At 46.7% G+C, this 21,775-nt stretch overlaps 1 protein-coding gene across 8 annotated transcripts in view; it reads right to left on the bottom strand.

Moving 5' to 3' along the window:
* Positions 1 to 587: 587 nt before the first annotated feature.
* fbrsl1 (fibrosin-like 1) overlaps positions 588 to 21,775 on the bottom strand; it is a 229,017-nt gene continuing 207,829 nt past the window's right edge. For 3 of the 8 annotated variants that reach the window (XM_080852784.1, XM_080852786.1, XM_080852791.1), the window contains 13 exons: positions 15,716 to 16,130; positions 15,334 to 15,605; positions 13,052 to 13,302; positions 9,592 to 9,642; positions 9,282 to 9,377; positions 8,137 to 8,208; positions 7,991 to 8,020; positions 7,785 to 7,856; positions 6,907 to 7,039; positions 5,726 to 5,803; positions 4,307 to 4,390; positions 3,211 to 3,466; positions 588 to 3,099 (listed from right to left, as the gene is read on the bottom strand). In XM_080852784.1, coding sequence (XP_080708910.1) covers positions 1,794 to 3,099; positions 3,211 to 3,466; positions 4,307 to 4,390; positions 5,726 to 5,803; positions 6,907 to 7,039; positions 7,785 to 7,856; positions 7,991 to 8,020; positions 8,137 to 8,208; positions 9,282 to 9,377; positions 9,592 to 9,642; positions 13,052 to 13,302; positions 15,334 to 15,605; positions 15,716 to 16,130 — 3,116 coding nt within the window. In that variant the 3' untranslated portion in view covers positions 588 to 1,793. Of the gene's footprint in view, positions 3,100 to 3,210; positions 3,467 to 4,306; positions 4,391 to 5,719; positions 5,804 to 6,906; positions 7,040 to 7,784; positions 7,857 to 7,990; positions 8,021 to 8,136; positions 8,209 to 9,281; positions 9,378 to 9,591; positions 9,643 to 13,051; positions 13,303 to 13,430; positions 13,592 to 15,333; positions 15,606 to 15,715; positions 16,131 to 21,775 lie in introns of all 8 variants that reach the window. The other 5 variants (XM_080852790.1, XM_080852785.1, XM_080852788.1 and 2 more) reach the window with 5 other exon arrangements.

The following is a 21,775-nucleotide window of genomic DNA, read 5'->3' as shown; positions in this document are numbered from 1 at the left end:
TCTGGGCTTATTAGCCAGACACACGAGCATGAGAGTGGAAGAGAGTGGAGGAGGAGGAGGAGGAGGAGGAGGAGGTGGTGGGGGAGGCACTCTCTCTCTCTCTCTCTCTCCCCTCACATCCGATCGCCTGCCTCTGTTAATGAGTGCAGACCGCAGGTCAATACACCGCTCGGCTGTGAGTCAATAACGGTTACCTGCAACACAAACACTCAAAACCTGCTTTCTCACAAAATCAATGTCCTATTAGTCCTCCTCCCTCTCCCCACATCTCATCGATTCGCAAGGAAGACTAGACCTTATTGCATGAAAATGTCAGACTAAAATGATAATAATTGGAAATAAAATATGAACGAGCTATTGGATACCGCTCTAATAAAGAAAGTAAGCACATTCATAGCTTTTCCAGATGACCAGAATTGGTGTACTACATGTTTGGTCAGGGACATCATCTTAGCGTTTAACTCCAGTTTACTGGTGCCTACTGGTACAACGGATCGAGCATGGGTGTTGAGCACAAGCTCCAATCTGAGGACAGTGTTGCTAATGGTAGGAGCACATCAAATAAAGCACCCGACAGTCTGCAGATATAAGGTCCAACCTTTATTCCGTACATTTTAAAACCATGAATGTTCATTTCATTTTTTGCACGCCTAAAACTCTACTTGTTTTTTGTATACAAGAGTCTAAGAAAAGAAGAAACTGCACAACACCACAAGGTCGACAGAGAAAGTCTATTGCCGCCCAACCAATCAATCTCCTCTCAAGTTCTCTGGGGCTGCAAGACTGGTTTGATTCTATGAAAGTTTGTCTTGGACCTGGCAGTCTCTAGTTCAATTTTATAATCCTTTGTTTGAAAAACAGATGGATGTCAGTAATCCAGGTTCCTTGTCAAATATTCCGAAATATCACTTTCAGGTTGTACTCCATCCTGGTCTTCAAATGCTTTGTTGCATAGATTGCATGTCATCATTCTATGACCCCCGCTTTAACGCTTGCCTTCTTTTTGATTGCAGTGGCTGATCTGTTACCATGGTTTCATTTCGGAAGTGGTTTCAATTTTGTAGAATTTTGTTTTTCTAGAAACATTTAAAAAGCCTAGTAAATTTACATTGTAATTTTTTGTCTCAAGGAATATCAACAAGATATTTACATTTTTTTCCTTTACAATAACCAAACAGGGATAATACACTTTTGTCTGCATATCTCAAAGGCAAACCAAGCGAACAAAACCACCTTAAATGTATTTTTCTTTACATCATTAGCACTGAGAACTGTCAGGTACCGTAGGGAAAATGTAACTGTCCAAACAGTAAAAAAAAAAAAAAAAATCCAGCCTCCACTGTGGACGTGATTTAGGTCGTACAGTGAATAGGAATAGATGAGGGGAAGTATGACATACTGTAATGCAACAATATGCAAATTCATAAAAATAATGTCTATACATGGAAAGATAATAGGAAATGTACAAACTCATTTCATAATTTCACTTTTCACACGAAAAATGATAGAACAATTGGATTAATATATTAATATCAATTTTTAAATTGGATTTAAATTGTTGATGAACATATGCTTTGAGTTTCAACTTTTTTTTTTCAAACCAACATTCTACTCTCCAAGTCCATATAAAATAATGGCGTGTGCTTCTTCAGCTGTACAAATCTTTGTACAATTTATACACGTCTCTTTCATTTTCTGACATTTTTGATTTTCACTCAGGAACATAAGTGCATTCTGTCTTCAGAATGGGAGAGGGAGAAACTCCTCTCAAAAGTCAATCCAGGTAACTGAAGCTATCGTGCCTCAACCTCCTTGGGGTTTCGAGAGGGAGAGTAATCGCGGGGGTCCTGGGTGGTGAGTGGGGTAGTCCGTCTGGGCGAGGACGATCTGGCGTTACCCGAGGGCACGAGTGGTGGTGGGGCACTTAGCGCTGCGGTGGGAGGGGTGCGGTTGAGAAGGCCGTTATGTCCGGTGGAGGGGCTGAGTCTCGGGTAAGGCATTCCCCCAAGGTGCGACATGAAGGGGGGCATGTGAGGCAGGTGTCCCTCCATGGGCGACTGGTGCAGCTGGTGCAACCGGGCCCGGTCCAGCTCCTCACGCAGGTGCATGCGCTCCCGCTCCTCGGCCTGCTGCCGCATGCGCTCTTGCTCGCGCCGCACCTCCAGCAGGTGCTCGTGGTGCGCGTAGTCGTGAGACTCCCGCTCCCGGTAGCTGCGCTCGACTGCCTCGTATGGGGTGCCAGGCTGGAAGCGCTGTGCCTGCTCAGCCCGCAGCTGGAAATCCATGCGCCGCTGCAGGTCCAGACTGCGGTAGGCCTCCCGCAGCGGGTCCCAGCTGAAGGCCGGGTGGGGCAGACGCTCGCGGCCAGCTGCCGCAAGAGGACTCACACCCATGAAGGGAGCCATGCGAGCGCGATCCAGCACGTTCATGCTGCTCATCTGGTGCATGGCCTGCATGGAGAGAGGGAGCGAGTGAGGCATGGGCACGCCGTGCATGGCTGAGGTTGGGAGGTCGCTGCAACGGGGCGAGGGCGGAGGGGGCTGATGGGATAGCGCAGGGTGGAGGGAGTGGGGGCCAGAAGGGGCGGGAGGTGCAGGTGGAGGGGGAGGCAGCGAGGGCTGAGGGGAGGGCTCTGACCCCACTACCATCACCTCCTGCTCCTCCTTGCGCTCCTCCTTGATCTTCATGTCATGTTTAACCTTGTGGATCATCTCGGATGGCGGCTCCTTCCTGTCCACATCCTTGTTTGGTGGAGGAGGGGCAGAAGCCGTTTTGAGTCCAGTGTCAGGGTTGATGGCCTTGGAGTAAGGCGAGGGGGAGCGGTGAATAGGTTTGCACTGATCCTCGGAGGACCGGCGCTCCTGCACCTCCTTTCCGGGTGAACGGCTCTCCTTCACCTTGATGTCTCCCAGCATGGCGGCCTCTCGGTGGCGCTCAATCAAGTTCTTCTCGGCTTCGCGGGCTCGGTCTGCGCTGTGGTGGCGGCCTGAGTCATTGGAGTTCTGGCTGTTGGACCTGATCAGGTTGCTGATTTGGTAGCCCATTTGGGCAGAAGCAGGTGAGGACCTGTTGGAGTGGCGGTTCTGATCCAAGGAGTCCCTGTTGGTACACATGGGAGAATCAGGCAGTGAATACAATGGTGCATTAACATGTGAAAGGCTAAATGTTAATTATCAAAGCTGATTCCTTTTTTGGTTCTCTCACACAAACCTGTCTTTATCTTTCTCTTCTTTTCCAATGGAGGAGTCCCTTTTCTCCCTCTCCCTTTCTTTCTCCCGCTCTCGTTCCCGTTCACGCTCGTGGCTGTTGACGGAGTTGCTCCGCTCTACATCAGCGGCCTTGGGCCACTGCGGAGGGGTGGGGAAGGAGGGAGGGGTGCGGTGTAGCCGGTTCCAGGTGTCATGGTGGGGGCTGCCGAAGCCAGGCAATCCATGCCCTTCCTTTGGACCAAAGACGTTGTTGGGGCCTTGGAGAAGGGAAGAACACAAATAGAATGTGAGCCCCCCTCACATTTGCTTGCTGAATGAAGACAAAAAAAATGCAAAGACGGACAGACCAACAGAAAGAAAGCAGCCTTGTCTTTGTCTTGAGTCCTGAGCTCTGCTTACAAAGACTGAGAGGTTAATGGTTTTCCCCCTATACCTGTATTGATGACGGACCAGTGGCCTGCTCTCTATTCACTCCATCTCAAGGACTTTTCAGTGGAGAGGGAGTGAATTGCCCTCCGGGGTTGAGGGCTGTGAAAAGCCAGGACTCAGCATTCCGCAGAGTCTATTTCACTCAAATCGATTTCACTAGAGGGTGCCCAGCTTGGCAGTGGTAGGCAGAGAGAGAGAGAGAGAGAGAGAGAGGGAGAGAGAGAGAAAGAGAGAGAGGCAGAGAGAAGGAGTGAGAGTGAGAGTGAGAGAGAGATGAGGAGAAGGAGAGGGAGAAGGAGAGGGAGAGGAAGAGGAAAAGAGAGAGCTCTCCACACTGGTCTAAGAACACTGAGGGAAAGTAATTAATGCATAAGTAGCATCTAAACAGCTTGCCTGTGAGAATGAGTTTGCCATGCTGATGTCAGATTAAGTCCTGGCTGCAAGGGGGTAGTAGCTAGCCTGTGATGCCTGTCTTGTTGTTCCTCCCTGAGATGTTATTTGGCATTTCTTGCAGAGCTAAGTGCCTTTGTTTTATTTATTTATTTCTTCCTTCCTCCCTCTCTCTCTCTCACCCTCCCTCCCCTTCTCGCCCTCACTGTGGTCTGACGCTTAGCTCCACTGTGTCTAGCCGTAAGGCACGGGGCGGACAGGGGGCAAGGAGCGCTTACCGAGCGAGGGGTTGCCTAATCCTCCGAAGGCACTGCTTGAAAGGTTGCCGAGGCCGCCAAAGGTACTGGAGCGACTAAAAGGATCTGCAAAATGCCAAACAGGGATTAGCGAGGGGTTGGTGGCTGGAGGAGTTGGACCATTCCACTCGGCTTTTCTCTTACAAGCGAGCTCTGGTATTTCCTTTTTTTTTTTTCCTTTCTGTTTTTTTTTTTAAGTAAAGCCTTCCTATCCTGTCTTTTTTCTGTGTAGGCTGCTCCTGCTTCAGAAGCTTTCTCGCCCCGCTCCTAACAGGGTGCAGGGCTGGGAGCTGTGGCAGGAGAAGCAGTGGATTGTGGGAAGGCACTGAGCTGGGCTGGGCTGAGGCATTCTGAGCTGTGGCAGATCCAAATTGAAAGTGGGCTTCACATTTGTCAGAGCTCTTCTCACACATCCTTTATTTAACCATGTGGCTAAATCCAATGTTTCAAACAAGCCTCAGACAAACCTTCATGGCTACCTACCTTACATGAGGAAGCAGTTAAAAAAAAAAAAACCTTTTATGTAAACAATCCATACATCAATACATATTGTGCACATCAGAGAAATAAACCACTATATTGGCCTGTAGCATCTTGTCTCAGCCTCTCCTTAATCTAAATTCAATGGATGTTTCTGCACCAAAAAATCCTGGCGCCTGCCTGTCATCATTTCCCCTGTGTTCAACCCCGGTGCACCAGGTGTTCATGAACTCAAATTGGATTGACTCAGACGTTTATCCTGTGAAATCACCCCGCAGCCCTGAATCCACACAATGCCACAGATGGGAAAGAAAAGCCACAGAATACAACAGTCCAAATGATTTGCTTAGTGAATGGGTCTAAGGAAACTTTTAAGAGCCCATTGAAACGGCCTCACCGAAGGTAAAGTGTGATTCACGGAGTGGCGGCACAGTCCCAATTTCAACCTTGCAAAATGCCTGGGGCAGGGCAAGCGAAAAATGTATGATTTTATAAAAATCGTTTGAGCCATAGAGCCAAACCCATTCTGGTAAAAAATGTAAAAAGAAATACAAAGAGTCATCCATTTAGAATGGTACCAGAGGTGACTGAAGCATACATGGTGTCTCAATAAATATGTCACCTTTTATATTTCTTTTGCGATTTATGTTCGGGAGCGCTGCTCAACATTTGAACTCTCCTTGTGTTCAATAGACTAGATGAATCAGGACATCTTGAATACTTAAAAAAAATAAAAATCCTGTAGCTGGCTATAGCACAAAATGACAGACATATTTCAATGGCATTATCTAAAAAAAAAAAAAAATCTCTATTGTAACCCTCTTAGGCCTTGACCAGAAAGGGCATGTTAGCTGACAGAGCTTCATAATAACCAAAAGAGAGTGAAAGGAGATGTAAAACAGTTTGTCTACTTACGCTTACCTGCCAGGTGGCTGGTGGGCAGGAATCCACTGTGGTGTGGTGAAGGCCCGTAGGGTGATGCAGCTGGATGGCCAGAACCTAGGAACATGAAGAGGAAGCATTTTAACATGTTGCAATGGTATGCAATGGACATTGCCATGGTAACCATTAAGGTAATTGAAGCTGTACACTAAGCATTGTAATACACCATTGTGATGTACCTCGGTATGGCTAACTTTATGATTGAGGGCTAGTTTTTAATATAGCCGCAGACTAATACATGCATAATGAATCCGATTTAGTACACTCTAGCAAAAAGCCTACCGCTGCCATATCAACCGAGGATATATTACAACTTGGGTACAATTAAAACCATACGATTTTTAAACAGACATTTTTTTGGATTACATTCAGTGTAAGCACCACCCTAATGGCAGCGCCTTACAGTCCCCTCGGTAGCGTTTCAGTGATTTACTGGGCTGAGGTAAACTAGGCTGAGCTTACAGTAAAAACTGAGGCTATAAATGGTTTAGCAATTCACAGATTATAGTGTGTTAAGCTGATAAACAAAGCTAATTAAGTAGATTTGCATCCCCTGGGACAATGTTTCCCCCCCCCCCCTCAGTTGTGTACAAATTCACTTGATGCATGTATCATCAAACAGAGGGCGAGTAGAGGTTGTACATGGCAAGAAGTTTTTGTTATGACTCGATAGAGACAGCCTGTTGAAGTCTGAGGACTTGACCTTGTGTGTGAGGAAAAAAATGTGTGTTGTTTCTCCCCTTGCTTATTGGAATCATTACCAGGAGAGCCAATTACAAGCTAATTTATGACACAATACTGCATAATTGCAACCTAAAGGGCATCTGCCTTCATGTTGCTCTTCAACGCAGGGCCAACAGTCAATTACCACAGGTAGGACCATAACAGGAAAGTTATTCATATTCAGAGCTGTGACCTACCAGCCGACACTCTCAAACAATGCTCAGTGTAACAGTAATCACCCTGACAGCCTTGAAAGGAACAGGAAATAACAGGTGTTTCTCTGCTTAATTTTACAACAACATAACCAGGCAAAACTCCATGTTTGCAGTGCATTTGGTTCCATGATGGACTTTTTGAACAGGGGGTGCCTCAGTGGGCTTAGGTCAAGCGGCACCTTCTTTCTGAGGGTGAGAAGAAGGAAAAGGAGTTCCACTGACCTGTGGAGGAGAACATAGGTCGTGCCAAGTCGTGGGGGTAAGGGAATCCTGGAAAGACTCCTGGGGCGGGCGGCCGGCTGAACAGGTCGAGCTTCCCGTTCATGTCCAGTTTGTGAGGATCAAGCTGCATCTGCTGCAAGGGGTCAACAGACAGGAGTATTATTAATGAGATTGGCAATAACAGCTGCATCATTCCCTACTGCTTGCCTGCATAACACAGCACTCCAGGGACCAGTGTGACTCCATTTTGTTTCGTTGTCAAATTGTGTTCATAAAGAATTCAGAGTCAGTGCTTGATTAAAATAAATAAATATGAGTCGATCTGTATGCTTTGGACCACTCGCCTCTCATACTCTTGGCTAATGGTACATTACCCATGGTAATCTGCACTGAAAATGGTTTGTTAAGTGTTCTTGTGCTACGCAGAATTACAATAACGTCCTTTCTTGCTCTGAAGTCTAATGGCTTTATTGATGAGAGAATACATTAACAGGGACGAACAAAAATTCAAAAAGAGATGTCCTTATAAAAAGTATTGCAACATTAAAGCCCTGAAATGGTACTGAAATAAACTGAAAAACAGAACCATTAGTGCTAAGATGGAAGTGAAAGCATATGAGATTTGAGCACATTTTAGGCCCCATTACCACCCACAGAGGGATTTGTGAGGGCGCAGCACCCCATGTGGACAATCCTGCGAGGGCTATGCAGGATTGATCTAGCAGTGAACGATAGCACTATTTCCAGCGGGTCACATACACAAAAAAAGCCATAAAATCCCTTCGTAAGCTCTGCTTCTCCAGAGGGAAAAAAAGTTACAACTCTCCTTGTGTTTGACCTCCTGACTATCACCTGAGCTGCGAGCTCAGCTGGCTTACCTTCATCTTCTGCTGATGGTGGTAGATTTGCCAAGCGATTTGTACATGAACCGCACACCATTTGCCAGACTTCTGCAATGAGTAGGTGGAAAATGATATCAGTTAGCTCAAAGACCTGGGCATTAACTGAAAATTGAAGATTTGACAGGGAGAGAGAGAGAGAGAAAGCGAGAGCGAAAGCGAAAGAGATCAATTGAAACTCTTACTCTTACTGATGTCCTGAAAGGATCTGGTACCTGGAAAACAACAAGCAAACCTGTCCATCAACTCTGCCTAATAACAGGGGCAGGGAAAGTAGCCGCTGAATAAAAATAAGATCTATTTAGAGGGAGTGAGAGTGACACCAGCATACCCGAGGATCTTTCTGCAGGAGAGTGTGAGGTATGGCTCCAGGCCGACCTGCTACGTCTAGGGGATTAGAGGCCTGAGGACAGGACGAGAGGGTTAGAAAGACCAGGACAAAACAAACTAAAGAGCCTATAATGAGCTTAAATTGGAGGTGATAGTTTAATGTGAGCAAAGTAAACAAAATCCATTCAAATCTATAGAACTGTTTTTCTGTTAATTAAGTTCTTACTGCCTGGCTTCAATGGTATATAGTGAGTTCAAAAAAACAAAACAAAAACAATACGTGACAAACTTTATCCAGGGATCCAAAAACAAATCAACGAGCGGCCAAATCTAACGAGCCAATCACGCGCAGACTTTGAGCCAGCGATGCGATCAGCCCCTTTAATCTATCCCAGAGCCATGGGCTGCTGGAACGGTGGCCACCCTCACTCTATCCTCCCTCGCTCTCTCTCACTCTCTCTTTCTCCCTCTCTCCCTCCCTCCCTCTCTCCTCTGGCGGCGCCACAGCCCGGAGCCCAGCAGAGCTTAAGGTGCTGAATGGAGGGCCTAACTGCGCTCTAACCATCTGGAGGCCGGCCACAAAAGGTCTTAATGGAGCCGCGGGGGAATAAGGCCAGCGAATTTAGGCCAGCTTTGATTGGTGGCTTACACAGGGTCAGAGGCATTGGGCGTTTGCCAGGGCCCGATCGTCACTCTCCAGCCCCACGGCTGCTTATCTCCCAGTGAGCGGGCTGCTCCACGCAGCTAAAGCCCCCAGCAGCTTAAGGACCTTGTTTGCATAGTCCATTATTGGTTGGGAGAAGGGAGTGGAGGGGGTAGTAGGGGGTTGGGGCAAGGAGAAGGCGATGCCGTGGCAGATTTATCTGGGGCTGTTTTAGTTCAAATGCAGCTGCTTTCCCTGTACACAGAATGCAAAGTAAAAAAGGGCTTTGGCGCCATTCATGCCTGTAATTCCATGCTCACGATGCAACACGATGAAAAACCTTTGAATGGAATGTGGGGAATAGTGTGCGAGTATGCCGTCGTGCCTTGGTTTGTGAAAGTGACTGTGGCCATTTACTAAAAGGGGGTACCTGTGGACTTGTGAGTGTGAAAGAGAGCGTGTGTGCAGGCAAGTGTGCTGTATTAACACAAAGGAGGGCCAACCTTAGGCTGGAAGGCTCCTTGCAGTGAACTGAAGGGTCCTGAATGTGGCAGCAGGGGAGGCATCCCAGGCATTGTGGGAGGGTAGGAGGGGAAGAACTGAGGATGGGGACAAACAGAATTAAAAACTTTTCATTCACACAACGGCGAATACATCATGTCAGCAGCTCTCAGCCATTGTAAATTTTGACCTCTTATGAAGAAAAACGCACAATGCAGAGGTAACGATGAATGATGTCCTTAACATGACTTGCCGACAAGCTTTTTTATTATTATTATTAAAATTATTATTTTAGATCTTGAAAGGACTTACGTTTGAGTGTCGTAAGAAAGGATTGTCCAGCTTTGGAGCGTATTTGTCGAACTGAAAAACAGAAGCAGAAGACAAGAAAAAAAAAGTCAGATTTGTATTTCCCATCACACTTCTCCAGACAAGCCCCCACCCTCACATAGAAAACAACATTTGAAAACGTGGTTGATTTGCATACCAATTTGCATTGGGTAAGAACAGATGAAGCTCAGCATTATCAAATATTTTTCAACAGAGCACACAGACATTAGAGTATTAGACGAGCATCACATGAAAGTAGCCCATATTCTCACAGCAGCTGGCAGTGGCAACCAAGCACTCTGTCAGGTCTCTGAAATACCTGCACCCCTCACATGTTGTCTGCCTTTCCACAGATTTATTCATTTGGCACCATTAATCCCCACAACAAAATACACGCACACTCCAAGGACAGCCTGCACACTGTGTCTAATTATGCCTGTTTTATGCCACTGATCTTAATAACGGCCTTATCTAGTCTATTCATCACACTTATTTATTAATAGCAATCATGTGCTGACTAAATGCAGTGTACTGTGAGCGCTGATGTACTATGTGCTTTAAAAATATAAATGAAAAGCTAAATAATATATAACAGCTCATGATCCACTTGGAAATTATGAGCTTAAGGTTGTCAATCAAAATCCGCATAAGGCAGTGGTAACCTTGGGAGTAATTATTTAAACTCCAAGAATGTAGTTCTCCGCAAGGGGCACTTGCATCACTGGTCTTTTGAAAAAGACGAACCCAAGGTTCTAATCCACCTGGGGGCAGAGGGCTCATGGTGGCTGGAGAGTTTGCTCATCTGGGGGCCGACTGTTTTTGAAAAGAGCTCTAAAGCTCCTCCTATTGGGGGAGATTTCCTGCGATTTAATGCTAGCTCTCGCGCGCTTCCCTCAAAGGTAAATCAGGCTAATGGAATAATCCCAACTGGAGCGGAGGGGAGCTGAGGGAAGGGGCCCGAGAGCTTCACGCAGCGCACGTTTCTTGATTGCAGGGGCCCAAGCACATGCCGCTGGCAGCCGTTCCACCAGGGTCCCCCTCAGAGAGGCTGAGGAGAGGGAGAACCCCCCCTATGCCTGCTTCCATCTATGAATGGAGACTTTGTGTGTCCTACTGCCTGTAAGCCAATACGCGTCTGCTGTTTTTGAGGGGGTTGGGGTGGGGTGAAATGGCGCTGGAGACGAGGTAATTGCAACTGACAGTAACTCATTTCTATTACATAAATACACAAACCATTTACAGGCACTTTCTGACTGTGTTTTCACAAAGCCGCCTTGGCAAGCACTGTAGTCTCAGGTTTACATGAGAAGGAAGCAAACGTGGAACAGAGCCTCTGCTGTATGTCTCTGTTGTGTGTGTCTACGCATGTTAGTCTGTCTGTGTGCTGCCTGTCGGGTGGAAAGACTGTGCCTGTGCACGATCTATCCAACAGGCCTCCAGTGAAGCAAAGGGCCCTTCACGTCCGCAGCCTAGCCGCGAACTAACACTGTGTGCGCCGGGCGATAATTGCCCCAAATCAAACACAGGACGCCCTATTGACTAAAGGGGGAAAAACATAACAAAAAAATGCTGAGCTCAGCTTCCGAGCTCATTAAAACCTTGCCGTCCCTTCTGAAGCAAGAGGAACTGTTTTATGTTTTACGTTTTACACTCTGGGAGTAATACAGCACGCTTTACGGCTGTCTATAAACCTCATGCTTTGTAATTTACGAGCGCTGTCAGAGGTTTATTGTAAACAGCTTTGGATAATTAAAGCTGGATATTTCATCTTTAAACAATTAAGAATATTTCTTTACAGAGACAGTGGGGGGAAAAGTAACTCAGTGTTGCCATTTGGCAAACCAGCTGCCGGAGGGCCGTACGACAATAAACAAATACAGAGGATTCATAATTTCATTAATTACAGCTATTAGCCAAAGGCTGTTGCAGAGTTGAAACGACATTGAGCTCTAAATATGCACATAGCTGGGCCTTTCCAACAGTGCTAACCCAGCGCTAAAGAAACCACATTAACATTAAAATTTGTGCTCTGAATATAAGACGTCTTTTTGCTGTGGAAGAAAAAAAGGTACTGGTTAATGTAAAACACCTTTAACACAACAATGTATTTAGCTGTTCAGCAAATGCAACATTAAAGCCTTGCAGAGCTTTCCGAAGTGTGTAGTGTTCGGATCAACAGAGAAATTACATTGTACAACTTGTATTCGAGGCCGAGAGCGATAATCAATGCTCTTTCATCTTGGAAAAAGGTGGGCAATCACACTTTGCTCACAAGGAAAGGGGCAGTGCAAGAGGGCCGATAAGATGTGAGACACGTTGACATCACACACACACACACCCGATACAGCGCTTCCTGACTTTTGAACACATGGCTGGGTAAGCCGCCGGTCGACAATGCCTTTAGTGTGTTCCTGACTCCTGGGTCATTTCATCCGAGGTCATGACAGAATGGATTATATCGTATTAGGCCCAGTGCTGAGACAGCACAAGCATGCTTTTCATTACTAAACCTAAATGACTGAATAACATTCTCGGCAGGCCCATTGTGCGTTTGCGGATGATGGGTAGACATAACTACGCGCTTCAATTTTCTGATTAAAGCCTGCCAATGCTTGCCCCCTTTGGCGATCCGATGGCAGAGGGCGTGTGGAAGCAATTACGCTTTATCAAAACATTCCCCTCTGTGACATCATCGCTTTTATCCTTTTAAAAAATGAAGTCATTCACGGCGACCTCAGGCTTTGAATTTGTCATTTTTGGAGCATAGGGACCCGAGTTGAACCAGTCACGCCACGCACATCTGGTTCTCAGGCCTTTTGTTTCTCTTACAAGGCAGAGGAAATCAATGCGTTCATAAACATTTTAAAGGCTGCCTCATATGAAAGCAATAAAAAACGAAGCTCGCCCTGTTCTGTTCTCCTTTAGCCTGACCCAGTGAAACTTGTTGGTTTGTCGACAGAGCGACGAGCTAATTAAGTTAGCTCATAGTTTTTGCTTGCGTCAGCTGCCATCACTCTTTTGGTGTTGATGAGTGTGTAAAAGATGTTTACAGTGATTAATCTGACATCCGGTCTTCAAACTAACTCGCACGGACCTGGGAACGAATCAGCTTATTGTTGAGTGAGCTCTGCACATAACAACTGACCTCAGCTGAGGCGGTAACTCTTATTAACATCAGCACTGGGCCTTCTCCCTGCACTCTCACACTTCAACTAGAAGGCTGGTGTGATGATGAGCTTTCTCTAAACTATTTCAGTGGAAGGGGGTGTTAGAGGCTGTGTGTAGGGGAAAAGGGCGTTGTGGTCACTGAGACATATCAGGGTGGATGTTTGGGCTGGTAGACTGGGTGTGGTCTGGGGGCTTGGTTGTTGATGGTGGGGGTGGGGTTGGGTTGTGCATTTAAGGGGTGTAGGGGAAGTACTGGAGCTTTACTTATCCTCACATTTCTGGCTGGGGTACGCACCATGGGAGGTGCATTGGGCGGAGCAATCATGGCCGCCGGGGGCAAGCCGGCGGGGAATGGCGTGAAGGTGTGCTGGTGGGTGTGTTGGTGCTGGTGCATGTGCTGGTGTTGGTGAAACTCGGCCCTCTGGAGGGATATTTGGGCCAGGGGGGATGCCGAGGGCCCCCTGTTCCGCTCTGAACTCTGAACCAGGAAGCGATTGTTCAGCTCCTGCCGCAGGAGGTCATGCTCTGCAAGAAAGGAGAGCGAGGGAAAAAAAAGGAAAGAGGGAGGGGGGGAAGAGGGAGACACAAGAAAGGGCACGGGAGCCAGTCAGTCTTAACAACAGCGCCGAGGAAAGGAAGTGAAAAGTAGTCACCTGGCATTCTCTGTTTCTCCAGCTCATGCTGTGAGGGTTTTCTACGTGAGGACTCATTGGTGGTGGTAAGAGAGTTGCCTGTGACAATGTGCCAATCAGAATCCCCGAATGAGGCTGGCAATACATGATTGGTTGGTTGAATGATATCAACAGGCTGGTATCTGAAGACAAGAAAGAACCAAGAGTCATCTCAGCAGAAAACACACACGGTCTGTCCCTCAAGGCCCTGCTTTGAATACCATTCCTACTTCTAAAAGGGCTAACTCAACACACATGTGGAGAAGACACGTGTAAGAGAATGATCTCATTTATAAATTATTATTATTATTATTTATAAAATATGATCACTCTCTTATTTCATTGCACACTTCAAAATATTCAAGGTCAGATTTCTTTACATGTCCTAATTGTTCTTTACATGCCCTAAAAAGTACAACATAGTGCACAGTAAAACGAAGTGTATCTGTGATATTGCTACTGATCCCAATGGAAAAACACTGGGGTGCATAGGAAATGCAGTGATGTATTGCAATGTGTTGCATTAATTACTGAATGGTAGTTAACTGAACTACATTAGGAGATAGGAGTATGAAAATTAACTTACAAATTAAAAATATTCATGAAAGTTTTTATGTACTAATGTCCATATATTTTGTGGCAATCATTTCTTGTAACCTTGTAGTAAGTTACACATCTCAACCATCTATTTGGTATCAAACAATGGACCTTACTATATAGACAGTCATATAGCAGATATTGCTTTTCTGCTTTTTAATGCTGCTGGATGTAAGTCGCTAGCTAGTTAGCACACTGTAATCATGTGTAATCTGGAGCACTTTAGTGGATCTGATTTAGTTTTGAGTAGATCTGATTTAACTTGATGAAGTCATTCAATGTAGAGTAGTTTTGTTAAATCGTCTATTCATGGTTCTAAAGTGGGCTGAATGCAAACTCTGTTTTTTTTATTTCAATGCTGAGACCATTTGGTTTGTATCAGGCCCCGCCTAAATGCACTTACCGGTTCATTGGGTTTAAGGTTTAAAAGGCAAACCTTGGGAGAAACTTAGTTAAACTATTACATATGCAGGTATAGTATATATTTTAGATGCAAAGTTGAAGTTTAGATGCAAAGTTCAAGTCCTTTCACATCAAAGAATATCACAATAATTAGCATTGTATACAATGGGATAAAAGTGGTTAGGATAGCAATAGCATGAGGACCTCATTTAAGCCACATCATTAGCTGAGCTTCTAGTGCACGAAGCCAGACTCAAATGTTTTCATGAAAAAGCCACATTGAAGTGAATTTAAGCCCTTTAATGAGCTTGCAATAAAAACAAGATTTTACAGATGGACATATAACTGTGGTTAACCCTGATTTTAAAGAGGAAGTTTTATAATTGAGTCACAGCAGTAAAAACTGTTCACATTGCTGATTATGTGGGTTCCTTTGAGCTTTGCTGACTCGCTTGGCTTATTGTGTACATTCTAATCTCCAAAGGCATGTCTCGTGTTATTTTTTTAAAACAGCCACAATCAACAAACCATGGCATGTAATACTCTTAGACAAATTTCACTAATTCAGCAGATTTATGCAAATATTACTCTCTCACACAAAAAAAACACTCCAAAGAAGTGCACTTGCCTTCAATCACCCTGTATGCTAACTTAAAGTCAAAGCTAAGATAATAACTGTCTGTCCACTTTCATGTGTTGCTAAACAAAATGTTTGTGACAACTGATTTGGCTTTTACCCCTTGCTTTAAGTTGGTATTAGTATTTCTAATAATAATTTTCTAAACCTGAAATAATAGACTTACCCTGTAAGGGCACATACCAAATGCCTGGGATAAGCTATGACTGCTAGTGTGTGTGCTAAGTGGTGAGATGGCATTATCCTTACCTGGGTAGGGGGTGCCTTGAGGATGCCCCGGGACCACCAGGCTGTTGGTCGGTAAGGTTGGAGGTGGTGGCAGTGTGGCAGGGGTTGCGAACATGGCCGGATGGCGATGGGCGGGGGAACGCAGGGAGAAGGGCGAGGTAGAGAGGTTAGCCACAGACTGGTAGTGTAGGCTGGGGTTGGAGGCAGGCAGGCTGCTGAGGTGGGGGTGGGGGGAGGGGGGAAGGTGGTGTTTGGGGAGGGGGAGGCTGGTGCTGACACCACCGGTGTGACTGCTGTGAGAGAGAGAGAGAGAGAGAGAGAGAGAGAGAAAAGGCAGTTAGCACAGTGCCGGAAGGGAGGACTGTAGGTTACCAGAGGGTGGATTGACAGGTGGGGCGCCCACCTGATGTCGTGGAGGCTGTTGTACTGCAGAGAGTGGTGAATGGGGTGGTTATGCAGGGGCCGCGGGTGGTGCTGGGAAGGAGGAACACGAAGCTCCTGTGGCGGGGGGTGGCCCTGGGTCCTGAGAAGTGGCGGAGTGGGGATGCGCGGCGGTGCGGCAACGGCCTCCCTCTTGACGCTCAGCGGAGGCAGAGTCAGAGGCAGAGGCAGGGGCGGAGGCGGGGTGGGCCGCACCCGTGGAGGCGGCGCAGTGGCAGCTGCAGGGGCTGGGGAGCCGGTGGGCGGAGAGGCAGGGGTGGGGCTCGGCGCAGGCGGCGCGAAGGACACCTCGTTGCTCTGCTCCTGGCTGCGCTGGAGGCCTGAGACTTTGGTTGAACTGCAGGTCTTGGACACGTGAATCTCATTCGTCGTCACACCTACACACAATCACGCAACACACACACCAAGACAGGGACAAAAAGAAATGCTAAGAAGAAGAAAAAGGGAAACGCAAAGAGGAATTGCACTTGCAGTGGGAGATGAACAAAACAAAACAAAAACAGCCATTTTCTGATTCATAAGATTCTACAAATCGTCAGTATGACAATGTGGTACCAGATGTGTTTGAGAAGCTTTTTTAGGGAGGCGGACGGGTGGGAGGGCTGCTGTCTGCTATGAAGGAACATGTGCTGTGTATGAACCAAAAAGCTACAAAGACCAGAGACAGGAAGAAAAAAGATGCCTCCACATCTGTCTACTTCCTCAGCCCCCCCCCCACACACTGTATCACCCCTTCCATCTCTCACCCATGGCTCCCTTTTATTTTTCTCCCTAGGTTTTATGAAGTGTTTAATCAGGTCATTTTCATGCTTGACTATAATCAGATGATCCAATTTCTCTGAGCGATCCAGTCAGTATGAATAAATCACACCTAATTAAAGTTAAATGCCGTGCCTATTCAGGGCTTTGCTGAGCACACAATCTGGCATGAAATAATTATGTTTCAATTGTGCTGTGAAAAGAGATCATGGCCCCTTATCACGGCCTTTTGGCGCTCGCCCTCCCCCAGATCTTTCAAGGGATTTCTGAGCTGTTGCCAAGCACTTTGAACCGACGACACTTCTTCGTTCTCAATTTATCTGGGGTCCCTTGCAGCACAAGTAGCTTTTTCGCACACAGGCAGCTCATTGAGCTGCCTATTCAACTTTGCCTCAGCATTGAATTGTGATGAGAGGGAAGATTATTCTCAAAAAGATTAAACCAGAGAGTGGATAGAATTATCACGGACAAAAAAAATGGGAAAAGGTATTTTCACTTCAGAGAGAAAGAGAGAGAAAGAGAGAGAGAGATTTGCGGAATAATGACAAGAAAAAGAGACATTTTGTTACATGTTACATTGAATACCTCTTTGGGCTAGAGCCCTAATCAGATGCCATGCTGTCTCGAAAAATTGAGTTTTTATACCAAATGGGGCCTTTTGACAAACACAGATGTGGACTTCAACAGCAACAATACAGGTTATAAAACAAAGCTGAAGAGGGAGATGCCACATGTGAAAGAACAAGAGAAAAAGCCAGAGAACATCTCAATCAGTGACTCTCATCTACACACTTAGCATAGAGCCTGGGTTTCAGGCATCTCACTACAGCTCCAATTAAATGCTTCCAAAGTCCCAACTCACATTAGCCTCAAACGATGGCTACGGCCAGCTGCTAAAAGCCGGGGAGAGTTAAATGCAAAAGCTTTTAACAGAATATCCCAAGGCTTAATAGAGCGTACTTAATCTTTCAAGGGTTCTAACACCAATAAATGGGTGATGAAAAGCTATGCTGAGGTTTTAAACTTGTCTCCCCCCCTTGCCTTTTGAAAGAAAATATAACCAGGATAGGTGTCAGAAAAGCAATGAATTTATGTCGTGAAATAGAGTGCTATACCAGGTTAAAATAAAAAGTCTGGTGTAGGGCTCTGCTTTCAATAAAAAGGAAAAGACAGGGAGGAGGGCAAAAAGGGGAATATTCTCAGTCTAATGTCACCCATCGCTGACGTTACCAAGGAAACCGAGTTCCTAGACACATTGTGTTTGGCCAGACCTTAGTATGAGGCCGACCACTGGATGAGTAGGGCCACGCTACTTAGGGGCAGAATGAGCTAGGGGGTTATCTTAATGATGATTCTAATGGGCTATAATGGTTGTGGCGAGTGCAGCGCGATTGGACGAGCCCACCTCTCATTAAACTGGCCCGACAGGCGCGGGGGCAGCCCTGTCAGTGGCCTTCCTACGGCATGTAATGAGGAGAAGTCATGATTGATTGGAATGTGACCCCTAATCAGCATCGAGGAAATGCAACACAATCCCAATTACCTTCAGAATTCCTGCCGACAGCGTCAAAGTGCCACTGCGGACTGTCAAGATTCAGATGAGGTTTGAAATATGGGCACATTGGAGCCAAGGGGGAAGAGGAAATGAAGTCCTAATACATATCTATGTGGCAAGACAAGTTATGTCAAAACCAGTCTTGCTTGTTGTCTCCTCCTATTAGTGACTGAATTGGTACAATGTGACAGTGATAAACACCAACTGTATGGAATCTAGTTATTGAATATATCTATAAATTATGCCCTGCTACTAGCTCCCTAGCGAGCAATTTAAAGAATTTAAAGCAAATTGGTGGCCAAAACTTTTGTTTTGTGGTTGACGTAATGGCCCCACAACTCAAAGATGCCATGAACCATGTGTCATCATCGGCAACCTGTTTCTGCCAGTCAAAAAAAATAAAAAAATAAATGACCGTGTTGACCTGAAAAGCAATAAGACAGGAGGAAGACAGCTGGAATGCCAAACTACTTTCCTTTGTCATTCTTTCAGTCCGTCACAGTGTCCCAAAGCTGCCTCAAGGTACAATAATTCAGTGCTCTAGGACATAATATGTCTTCCAGGCTTCATCAGACTAATTGTGTCCTACTCCTGGGTGCAGAGTTAATGCACAGCTACCAGCAAGCCACCTACATATAAGCTGAGAGAACATGACCCCGAGCCACAGAAACAGATGTTACGGGTAATTTCCTACAAAGAGCTTTAAAACAGAGAGGCATGGGGGACAAACGGGAGGGCAGTATGGCACTAAAACCCCTGATGGGTCTGTGACAGAGTAGAGAATGACACTCCCTTGGGGGGTGTCGGCATCCCTGTTCACCAGATGACACTTCACTTGAGTATTGATTTTTTTTCTCTCCCCCATCTCCTTCCCCGACTGCTTTTGTTATCCCAGTTGTTCTGCTTTCACTCCAGGGATATGGCCTTCCTCCACTTGTGTGCCCAGCATGACACAGTCTGTGAGGGGGACATGTTCCAGCCCCGCTAGACCTCTTTCCAGGGCGCCCCCTGTGACTGATGTTTCTAGAGGGGCCTCAGGCGACCCCTGTGCTGTCCCACAGCTGTCCCCCCTCTCTAATACCCTTCACATCTGACCCCGTTTCTGGGGGGGAACGATGACGAGGAGGATCTTCCATTTGGAACATCTGGAGGGCTGGCGCCTCCCCGTAGCCCGGCACCACGATGAAAGAGCCAGCAGATGGTCCGCCGGGCCAGCAACACGCCGGCTCACCTGGCTACAGTCCATCCGTCTTCAGAGCCGCCATAACTCCCTGCCATTTCTTTGCTAGTTTTCAGAACACATTATTTCAGCTGTGCTATCAAATTTTACGCATGCATCCTATTTGCACTATTTCATATTTTCCAAGGCAGTGTTAAGTGTTTCCATTAGTGAGGCTCATGCCGGCGCATGCCTGCACCCCTCTGGTAACGCGATTAGCTTCTTTGCCTCAACGCTACCCCCAATTTGTCAACTGAAATGATCTGAGGACTCAGGGTTGCCGATGCAAATGAGGCTCGCCTGTGATATACCTGGCCTACAGTGCCACTGCAAACTGTGCTTATGTTGGTAAAACGGCATGCAAATGGCATTTTAAGATTAGACATCTGGGTATGTAAATCACTGCAGTGTCCGGAGGGGCTTCGGCAGCCTACCGCGGCGCGAAAAAGAAGCCAGCCACTGGGTGTTCTCATTTACAAGGCAAACGCTGCGGTCTCCTCGCATCAGCGCACTGCCAGAACATAAACAGAAACGTTCACAAAAAAAAGGGAGGGAGGGAAAAGGGGGGGGGGGGACAAAATAAATAAATAAAAAAAGAAGAAGAAGCCTGTGTCTTGAAAGACTCAGCAGAGAAACGCATATGGCATGGAACACAGAACCCCTTCATCTTCTCCCTCACTTGGCTCGGATGTGACTAGGGCCCGCCTATCCTTGCGAGAGAAACATATGAAGTTGTGCGTTTGACTATTTCAACAACTGCTCTGCACCAGTATGTAATTTATGACTGGTTGGGTTTATTTTTCTTATTTGAAAAAACAGATGACTAAAACAGACATTGGCTATGTACAAATCACGGTCCGGTAAATCAACACTTCCAAAGCCATAGCCAGCAGGCGTTGTAAAGTGAGAGTGCATGCTTAAAAAAGCTGTGTGATTTCATCTAAGTGATTTTGGAAGATGATGAATGTTGGTGTGCGCCGTCACAAATTGTAGGGCTAATCATCAAATTAAAGTCACACTGGAAGGCAGGCAAGCAGGTTTGTTTGCCTCAAACAATATCACCGCAAGTGTTTCTGTTTTCCTTTTAGGAACAGGTTTGAGCTGCCGTCTACCCTTATATCAAGTTTATGAAATGAGAGAGGCGACAGGACAAGGCAACCAGAATAATGCAAGGAGGCTGGGGGACAGCTGGCATGCTTCAATTAGTTATTTTCACTGCAGCTGACAAAAGGACGACACGGCAACAGAATGCAAAGGGTGTTAAGCTGTAACACGTTTGCTGTCAAAGCCTACACATAAATTGTGAACACCTAATGTTCATTTCTGAGAGCTAGCAGCTTTGCCCGCTATGAATCAGTGTTGTCTCATGCTGGGCCAGGATTCAAACCGCGGCCATATGGCACCGGCAGCATATGCCACCCTCTCTCTCTCTCTCTCTCTCTCTCTCTCTTGTGGCACATGTGATTGTTGACGGACGGGACTGCAGACTCGGCTGGCTTACGTATGTGTGCCCCTGCTGACTGGACTAATCTGGGTGGGTCCCTGTGGTTAAGAGCCATTTGTCCAGGGGGCGGACACACAGACACACAGTTCCAGATTGCAAATCTTTTTTGTCTCCCCACTAGAGATAGCTGTTCCCAGCCAGGGTGGAGTATCTGCTTTTTTTGTGCCTTGTCCCAGTTCCTCGCTGGAGAGTGGTTCTGGCTGTTAAGCAGCCGTGTGCTTTTGGCAGGAGGCAGCCCCTCCTGATTCATCCTTGGCCCCCATGGTCATCCGGGGTCATCGCTACGGGGCTTTATTGCTGCAAAGCTGGGGATCTTTGTGCGTCCGCAGAGACCAATAGAGAACTACAGTCCAGCCGCTGGGCTGACACGACCCAGCCTAAAACCTGGAATGTGACCCTGTTCACAAGCTGAATTGACCCGTGGTGGATACGGCCAACCTGCAGACTACAGCCCAGCTCAAGGGGAAGTGTGGTGAACTTGACAGGGCCGTGGCTGGTGGTGGTGGTGGGGGGACCAGGAAGCATTTCAAACCCCTCTGAAAATCATTTGTGTGGAGCTACGGCTCACAAAAGCCTTATCATTCCATTAATTAGTGCGAATTGCTCACCCACCGGACTGGAGAGCCGCAGCGGCAGCTGTCTCGATTGATTACGGCAGAGGACGCGGCGCCGCAATTATCTAGATGACTGGAGACAACGGCTGCCACATCTAATAAAGCCCGCTGCTCCTGTTTGCCATCGCGGCAGTGGAGGAGGCGTACGGCTGCGCTGCTGCGCTTTGCTCCTGTAAAGATACCTCCAAGACCCTTTCAGTATCCCTCCATGGGGCTCCGCGACGCTCAATATGGGCAATAATTCTTTAGCAGCGTGTCAGCTTTATTCAGCGGCATAATGCCCTCCCGATTTCAACAATACTTCTTTGTTGCCCGGCAGGAAAGCATCCCACTATTAGGACTGCCAGCTGCTTGCACCAAGATTTACAAGC

This window comes from Sprattus sprattus (assembly GCF_963457725.1).
Source record: "Sprattus sprattus genome assembly, chromosome: 15".
Taxonomy (NCBI): domain Eukaryota; kingdom Metazoa; phylum Chordata; class Actinopteri; order Clupeiformes; family Clupeidae; genus Sprattus; species Sprattus sprattus.
The sequence above is the reverse complement of the archived record's forward strand: the minus strand, read 5'-3'. Positions and strand labels throughout refer to the sequence as shown.